This window comes from Lolium rigidum, chromosome 5 (genome assembly GCF_022539505.1).
Source record: "Lolium rigidum isolate FL_2022 chromosome 5, APGP_CSIRO_Lrig_0.1, whole genome shotgun sequence".
NCBI classification, from domain to species: domain Eukaryota; kingdom Viridiplantae; phylum Streptophyta; class Magnoliopsida; order Poales; family Poaceae; genus Lolium; species Lolium rigidum.
Genome location: NC_061512.1, coordinates 25,252,278 through 25,261,056, shown reverse-complemented (window position 1 = coordinate 25,261,056; position 8,779 = coordinate 25,252,278). Strand labels below are relative to the sequence as shown.

Genomic DNA, 8,779 nt, shown 5'->3' with positions numbered 1-8,779 from the left:
CTACAAAAATGTGCAACTCTCCAATTTCTATGGGATAGAGATCAACAGTTGAGATCGTGCACATCATAGAAAAATACCTTTTCTATTTACAAGGCCCACTTGAATTGAGTGCTACTGATAATAGTCAAAAGAGCATCAATTCAAAAATAGATTTTGAAGAGAAAAAAAAAACGAAAACACTATTCAGAACTGTTTCCCTTGACCATTTTGTCCGAACTGCTCAAGCCTACCTACAACTACAACTGCTTCATTTTCAGCAGGCAACTACACCAACCAAAATCTCCCCCCTCTTCGTTGTGGTACAGTCTCCAAGTAGTGCGCACCAAGAGATGCACCGTCCGTTCTTCGTCGTGCTCCTTGTCTTGCTCCACCATGAAGCCAGCTACTCCGCCGCCGCCGCCTTAGCTTCCGGTGGGTGCCACCGCCGGTGCGGCGCCACCCCCGTCCCCTACCCTTTCGGCTTCTCCGCCGGCTGCCCCATCGTTCTATCCTGCGACGTCAACACCTCTACGGCGATCATCCCATCCAGAGGAGTAGACAACGGCACCTCCTACCGCGTCCTCGCCTTCAACTCCACCGCCTCCACTTTCGTCCTCGCCATCCCATCGCTGTGCAGCCGGAGCGTCCCCGACGCCAGAAGAACGCTCTCCGGCGCCAACTACGGCGTCACGTCCCGCACCGGCGTGTTCCTCCGCGGCGGATGCCGCGTGACCAACTCGACCTCCTGCGCCGTGCCAGTGGCCGTCATGTCCAGTCTGCTCCGCTCAGCTCAGTGCCCCGGCGACAACGAGACGGCTTCGCCCTCCGGCGCCGTGGCGTGCGTCGCTTCCAACTCGCCGGACGCCACGGCCGCGGGCGCTTTCCTGAACTGGGATAAGACGGATAATACAACGTGCGCCAACATGCTGTCCTCCGCGTTGTTCGCGGAGACGACGGAGGGGACGGCGTCGCTGGAGTTCGGCGTGGCGGAGCTGGGCTGGTGGCTCAACGGGACGTGCGCCGGCGGCGCCGAGGGGTGCGCGGCGAACGCGACGTGCACCAACGTGACAACGCCGAGCGGGGCGCCGGGGCACCGGTGCGCGTGCGTGGCGGGGATGGACGGCGACGGCTTCTCCGCCGGCGACGGATGCTTCAAAGGTGAGTCGTCCGTCGATCGTGAGCTAGTGCTTCCAAACTTTTGTGGTGGGGCCAGCAGCGCCAGTACGGCACGTCAGCTGCACTCACAAGTCGTTCCCTACGGTCAATCATGCGCGGCTAAGCCAATCTATTGGTTCACACTTGGCAACTTAAGTAGTAGAGGGACACTTTCTTAAAACAATTAAAAGAAACTTTGTCTATTCAATTGTTTTGGTAAATTTCTTAAATCTTAGTTGCATTGCAAGTAGGCCAAATTTAACCATCATCACACAGAAGTCACTCCTACCTATAAACCAAAAATTACCAATCAATTTTCACTAAAAGTCTGCACATCGAAATAGAAAATCAGTTTTATGGTTGGTCATGTTCTATTCTTCGTTTTTTTAGAAAAATGTGTTCAACAATTCTACGTGAAAAAGATTAATAAAAACTATAAAACAATGATTTGTGACATAGTTTAAATCGATCAATTTTCACTAAAATTCCGGATGTCGAGATAGATAATCAGTTTTAGGGTTGGTTGTAGTTGATTCCACATGACAGAGATTAAAGAAATATGAAATGATGATTTGCAAAATTGTGTAAATTGATCAAAATGAAGCCACATTCCTTTAAATTAAGGTACGCTTTATTTTCCCGTGAAGCAAATAGTTACATTACCAGGAGCAAAATAGGGAGAGAAAGAATCATGTTAACATCAACACGAAGTAATCATCAACACGAAGTAATCATTAAAGTAGTATTTTTCCATGTCTGAATGTTTGTGTATAGATATTGGATGTTTATTGCGTCACTTTTTCTATCATATGGAGAGAAGCAAAATACATTCTACACTGACATTCAAAAATAGGAAACCAAATTAAACAAGTTTAAATTTAGATAAATCTAAGACATCTTTCATGAGACAGAGGGGGTATTATGTCGGGGGCACGGGTATAATGCTACAATATCTTGGCCAAAGCATGAACTTTGACAATCAAAATATACTTATACGGTGGAGCTTTGAACATGAGATTGAGGGTGACATGGATTTGACAAACATAAATCCCCACGGCAATAAACGGCTGCATCCAACCTCCCTCTGACACGTGAAAATTAATCATGACAGCTATATACTGATGGAACGATTTTTCAGACTTCGCGACTTTACAAGTGAGATTTTTTTTCGCAAACAATATATGTGACATGGGTTTGACAAACAGGAAAGCTCAGGGCACTAAAATGGCTGGCATCGAAACCCTTTGACTGAAGACTCTGAGTATTAATGGTGATAATCACATACTGATGCAACGTTTGTTTGTGTGTGTTTGCAGCTAAGCCAAGTTCTAAGAGGAAAATGGTTTTCATAGTTGGAGGTACGTACAGTAAAACTATTTCCTGACCTGGTCATTATGCCATTACGTACACGACACCATGGGGAGTAGAACAGTGAAGAGTCAAGCTGCTTCGATCCAGTCAAGGCCGTTGGCTCCATGCATGGAATTTGCCTGCATGCATGAATTCTTGACTGCTGACTTGGCTAGCTAGAAACAGATGGAAAAGGTTGAAAGGGAAAATGGGAAGAAAAGAAATGTTGCATTTGCTTCAAATAATTCTGCCGCTTCTTTTGACCACGACAAGATACTCATTTACACCACTAGCCAACTGCATTTGGGGAAGATTATGGAATAATCATTAGAGCTTTTCTACGAAGAAAGATTATAACAAAACGGCTTTGCTATGTCTCAGTCAACTGAGATTTTATTAAGTCTAAGTCACTTATAAAAAAGTGTTTGTGTTACACTTTTCTATATATTAGAAAAGTGCAATTGCATTTTTCTGCCACAAATGTGTAACCGGACCAAGTTGCACTTTTCTTTGAATTGCGCTTTTCTAAGGTGACCTAGACTTAAAAAAATCTCAGTCAACTTAGACATAGACACACCCATAACAAAATCAACTTGTGCGTGACTGCTTGTACTGTATTAGCATAATAGTTTCATCGATCAAAGCTATTAAACCAGATGATCTAGTCATCTACACTAGGAGTAAGATTAGTGTGCAATCTTCACCAATCTAGATGTGTAATGTTTAACCAACTTTGGCTATCGATGTGCGTTCATAGCAGGTGTCCTGGCGGGCGTGGCGGCGGCTGGCGTGCTAATCCTGCTCTGCATGGTACGACGCCGGCGCTCAGGCGGCAACAAGGGCCGGCCGTGCAAAAACCGGCTGGCGGCGATACGGCAGCTGTCTGAGGCGGCGTCGTCGAGCGGCGTTCCGGTGTACACGTACAACGAGGTGGCGCGCGCGACCAACTCCTTCTCCCACACGCACCGCCTCGGCACGGGCGCCTACGGCACCGTCTACGTCGGCAGGCTCCCGGGGAGCTCGACGTCGCCGCTCGTGGCCATCAAGCGCCTCCGGTGCCGCCACGACGACGACGACGGCAGGTCGGTGGCGCTGCTGCTCAACGAGATCAGGCTCATCTCCTCGCTGAGCCACCCCAACCTTGTCCGCCTCCTCGGCTGCTGCCTCGACCGCGGCGAGCACATCCTCGTCTACGAGCTCGTCCCCAACGGCACGCTCGCCCACCACCTCCACAACGGCGGCGACACCGGGGACACGCTACCCTGGCGCGCGCGGCTCGGCGTCGCGGCGGGCACGGCCGCCGCAGTCGCCTACCTGCACGCCGCGCGGCCCCCCATCTTCCACCGCGACGTCAAGTCCGGCAACATCCTCCTCGGCGCCGACCTCCGGCCCAAGCTGGCCGACTTTGGCCTCTCCCGCGGAGGCTTCGGCCCGGAGGACGCGTCGCGCTCGCACGTCTCCACGGCGCCGCAGGGCACGCCGGGGTACGTCGACCCGGACTACCACCAGAGCTTCCACCTCTCCGACAAGAGCGACGTCTACAGCTTCGGCGTCGTGCTGCTCGAGCTCATCACCGCCATGAGGGTCGTCGACTTCGGCCGCCCGCCCAGCGAGGTCAACCTCGCCTCCCTCGCGCTCGACAGGATCGGCAAGGGGAGGGTCGAGGAGATCGTCGACCCGGCGCTCGTCGGCCACGGCGAGGAGTGGGTCATGGAGTCCGTCCGGCACGTCAGCGAGCTCGCATTCCGGTGCCTGGCATTCGACAAGGACGTCCGGCCGTGCATGAGCGAGGTGGCCGAGGAGCTGCGCCGGATCAGGGACGCCGCCCCCGAGTCCGGCATAACGGGCCCAGTCGCCAACATGGCTGACCAGGACACGACGGCAAAGAAAGCCCGGTCGCCGGTGTCGGTGCAGGAGATCTGGACCAGCGACCAGAGCTCACAGTCGACCAACGGCTCCAAGTAGACCAAATGTAATCTAAACATTTTTTTGTTGTTGAGCTGAAGTGTTACATGATCGATGAAGATTGTTGCACAGTTACGAGATGTTGCACTAGCAGAAGCAGTTCAATTCAGCTCACGAACATCACACATTTTGAAGAGGGGGGAATATCGACAGCATCATAAGAATTAGCAACTTTGGGATGATCAGTGTAACAAGATTAACACAAGAGCAGAGACTTGTGTTTTACAAACTTTGGTTTGACCATTTCAACAAGATTAACACAAGAGCAAAGACTTGTTTTGCAAACTTTGGTCTGATCATTGATTGACACAAGAGCACGCAGACTTGTTTTTGCCACAGCATTGGTGATACCTACAAGGGTTTTACAAGCTGCAAAACTACACAACTTATCCGAACTTTGTTTCCTCCACCAATAGCGCTGGACCACACATAGAACTTATCCACACCAGCCTGTTCCTATAAATGCTGGATCCATGGAGACCGGACGGAGGCACCATCTAGTCCAGAACAGCATAACTACACTTACCAACACAGCGGAGTTGAGGGAGCATCTGAAGAAGAACACTACAAGATGTGCTACAAGGTGGAGTGCGACAAGTGCGGCAAGTTCACCTGGAAGGGATGTGGCCAACACGTCAAGTCCGTCTACGACGGCATCGAGAAAGGGAAGCACTGCACCTGCAAGGAGTGGCCAGGTGTCGACGTCAAGGCAGAAGGATCGACTTCGACCACCAAAGAAGGTCATTTGCTTTTGCCTGAATTTCTCTCATTTGTCCTGCGCCACAAACAACTGCCAGATTTGCTGAAACATTTCTTCTGACTGAATTTGCAGGTGACGCAAAGGCCTGAATTCATGCACCCGTATCGCTAGTTCTGCAACTATTGGACTGAAGGAGCTTGCAGTTTCGAATAAAGCTAGCTTGCCGCTGCTATAATATGCTTGTAGTTGTACCTACTTCTTCGGTGAAGTGTGGTTCCAATACTCTAGTAATGTATTCCGTAGTTAATTGATAACATTATCTTGGCTGGAGATACGAATCAGTGCTGGGTTCTAGAGAGAGCTGGAAAATCTCAGCAAACTCTTTAATCAACGACTCATAAGCTATATCCATCAGTTCTGCATCATTAAGTTCCCTTCCGCTGGAATTCTTCTGTAATATTTCCTTAATGCTCCCAACGCGACGGTCCTTTATGCCACAGGGAACGATACGTTCAAAAGGGGCCAAGTCAGTTGTGACGTTTAGAGCTAGGCCATGATATACTATATATCGTGAGCAATGGATTCCAATAGCTGCAACTTTCTGATCCCCTGGAGAGGAAATATAGCTTATACAAGTTAACAAGGAGATAAGTGATGGCATGATAAAACACTTTGCAGTATCCAAAAAGATAGTAACATACCAACCCAGACACCAGTGAGGCCTTTTACTGTTGAAGCCTTAATAGAAAATGCGGAGTGAAGGGCACGGATGATCACATCTTCCAGTGACCTAAGGTACCAGTGAAGATCCAACTCGTGATACCGCAAATTGATAATCGGGTACATGACAAGCTAAGGAAGCAAAATAATTGACTGTAAGAAACGCATGGAGTGTTGAGCTACAAAGGAAATTCAAGAAGATCTGGAATTCAAGGAGAACTGAAATTCAAGAAGAACTGAAATTCAAGAGAATCGGGTACATAACAAGCTAATGATCATTGTTCTTCCTTCAAAAAGGTCCATAGGTTCCTTTAATAAAAGATATCACTGAAGGCCCTGTTGGTTGATTCTTAACTCTAATTTGAGGCTTTAGTTACTTCAGATTTGACTACCATGAGCTGAAAACTAAGTTCGAAACAGTAGGCAGATAAGCAGGAAACACACCACCAAACTGAAGTACAACAATGCAAGCTACACTTTCAGACACACGATACATCAAACTTAACCACTCCTAGCTTTCCAAATCGTGAACAGAGGTTGCAATAAGTACCTGTCCAGGCCCATGATACGTCACCTCCCCGCCACGGTCAATACGATGAATCTCATAGGGAGAATCTTGTACATCGAAACGGAGGAACTCCTCGCTGCTGCCGGTGCCCAGTGTATAAACCGGCAGATGCTGCAGGGCGATCAAGGTGTCCGTGTGATCCTCGTCGCTGTCTACCAGCCCTCTCCTCCTCTTGACAATGGACTTCTGCCTAGCCCATGATTCAGCGAAAGGAACCATCTGCTGATGGAGATCGAAGCATTCGCACCTGTTGGATGAATACAATACAGGGAGGGTCATCCTCCGTGAGGAACGCCGTCAGGGAACAAGAGGGTGTGATGGCATGCTACAGCAATGCTCGCAGCTTCGGTTCAGGTGGCGATGCAGAAGGCAAAACTGATGTTACGCAAATTATTTAGAGCTATCTTGTAAGTAGATCGTGACCAGTGTTGTGTAGAACAGCAATTCAGATTTGTTTGTGCCCAAAATCACTAGGAGCACCAAATCAACAAATCATTGGGCTAAACAGAACACGCTTACCTCCTCCTGGCGACGCGGGCGGCATCGGCCACAGGGGCCGCGTCCGTCGACGCGGCAGCGAGTGGACCGGAGCGGCAGCCAGCGGTGAGGACCAGCCTCCGATTCCTGGAGCACGCGGCAGAGGATTCCTTGGCGACTGCGGGGAAGGGCAGGAAGCCGTGGCAGAGAGGGGCGGAGATCACCATGGCGGCAGGGAACCGTGCTCTCGAGTGGAACCGGATCCAATGACTTGTGCGCCGGCGCGCGCCGGCGTTGGAGAGGAGGAAAGCTGGACGGTTTGGATCGGCGCCCGAAATCGTACGGCTAATACTACCGAGATTTGATTTAAGGGTCGATTACTAGATCTAGAAGTGTTGAGATCAATGGAAAACATCTATACATGTCTTAATTTTATCTAAATTTAAATATATTTAAGTAATATTTAGTGTCTAGATACATCTAAATTTAGATAAATATAAGATATCTTTAATAAAATAGAGAGAGTATAACTAATAAAATATTCATCTTTTCCGATCGTGTGCAAAAATATATTTTTCTCAAACTATCGCCCCTTCTTCTTGAGTGAACGCTTCTACCCTTGAGTAGGCTCACAAAGTGTAAGAACGAAATTATCCATGTTTTAATAATTAGGAGTGTTGAACCCAGGGCCGGCCCATACTTTTTCGGGGCCCGGGTGCAAAATGACAGAAAGGGGTCCTTATTCACACACAAAAATTGTCAAAACAGTGTATTTCAGGTTAAAAAACACTCATACTTCATTAACAAACAATATTCAGTACATAGCATAGATCCTTGGATCTTTTGACTCTCAAAATGATAAAGACGTGGAAGTCGCGACAATTCCACCTGTGAAAATGAATAACTCTCTTACTGGATATCGCTTGACACCCTAGGCCTTCTTACGGTACCAGAGTTTTTATGGGGATTAGGACATCTTAGCGGCCCGAACCTATTTGGAGGTCACAAAAAGTTACTGTTTGTATTTTTTGGGTTGGGCCGCTGCCACAAAATCGACCTCGTTGCCTCATATGTTTGTTTGGGTTGAGGTAGCTGCTCCAACCCCACTCAAAACTTTTTTTAATAAAATTCATTGATTTAAGACATATAATTTACATAGGAAAAAACAAAAAAATACAACCAAATCTAAAAATAGCCTCCGAGGCCTGCAAGCCCTGGCCTACATTGGCATCTGTTGCATGTCGTCGCCGCGGACACCGGTCAGGTCGACGACTACCAGCATCTTCCACGGCTATAGTTGGGCGTCGGCGCCTACATGTGGTACAGCGACGGTGGAGGAGGAGGCGGAGGAGCATGCCACTGATCCAACGGCGACATAGGCGGCGACGGGGGCAGTGAGGCCTGCAGATATGCCAGCCGACTTGTGTGCGGAGGTGGCCCCGGGTGGTGGGAGAGGAGGATGGCGAGCCTGGTTACCTCCCCTTTGTTCAGGTCGTCGGGTTGGGTTGGGAGTTGGTCTAGCATCCCCTCCGCCTTGGGCTTCTCCGCCTAGTGGGGATAATATTTCGATGGATTGGGTGAAACCCCTACCTTCACACAATCCCCTCAAATTCCTAACTCCACTAGGTAGGAGCAGTGTATTGGTAATAGAAAAATAAACTACATTTGAAGAATAGTGGGAAAAGATGGGGATTAAAATAGACTAATACACTAGAACCAAACATGTTCTTAGGAACAAGTGGGAATTTGAAGTTTGGTGGGAATTATTACCACTAATCCCACCAAAATTCTAGTGCTAAACAAAGCCTTAAGGGTCACTTCCTGGTCCTTCCTCTTTTTCTTCCCAAGGAGACAACCCCATTGTT

The 8,779-nt window shown here is 48.7% G+C and overlaps 3 protein-coding genes across 3 annotated transcripts; 2 read left to right on the top strand and 1 right to left on the bottom strand.

Moving 5' to 3' along the window:
- The first annotated feature begins 310 nt into the window (after window positions 1-310).
- LOC124655753 (wall-associated receptor kinase-like 14) lies at window positions 311-4,449 on the top strand. Its single transcript, XM_047194604.1, has 3 exons — window positions 311-1,137; window positions 2,451-2,492; window positions 3,245-4,449. The coding sequence occupies exons 1-3, from the start codon at window positions 330-332 to the stop codon at window positions 4,447-4,449; spliced, it is 2,055 nt and encodes a 684-aa protein (XP_047050560.1). The 5' UTR covers window positions 311-329.
- A 458-nt stretch (window positions 4,450-4,907) lies between these two features.
- Window positions 4,908-5,490, top strand: LOC124653578. Its single transcript, XM_047192640.1, has 2 exons — window positions 4,908-5,189; window positions 5,282-5,490. Exons 1-2 carry the CDS (start codon window positions 4,923-4,925, stop codon window positions 5,318-5,320), a joined length of 306 nt encoding a protein of 101 aa, XP_047048596.1. The 5' UTR covers window positions 4,908-4,922; the 3' UTR covers window positions 5,321-5,490.
- LOC124655752 (octanoyltransferase LIP2p, chloroplastic-like) lies at window positions 5,296-7,141 on the bottom strand. Its single transcript, XM_047194603.1, has 4 exons — window positions 6,957-7,141; window positions 6,420-6,684; window positions 5,851-6,001; window positions 5,296-5,758 (listed from the first exon to the last, which is right to left on the bottom strand). Exons 1-4 carry the CDS (start codon window positions 7,139-7,141, stop codon window positions 5,466-5,468), a joined length of 894 nt encoding a protein of 297 aa, XP_047050559.1. The 3' UTR covers window positions 5,296-5,465.
- Window positions 7,142-8,779: the final 1,638 nt, after the last annotated feature.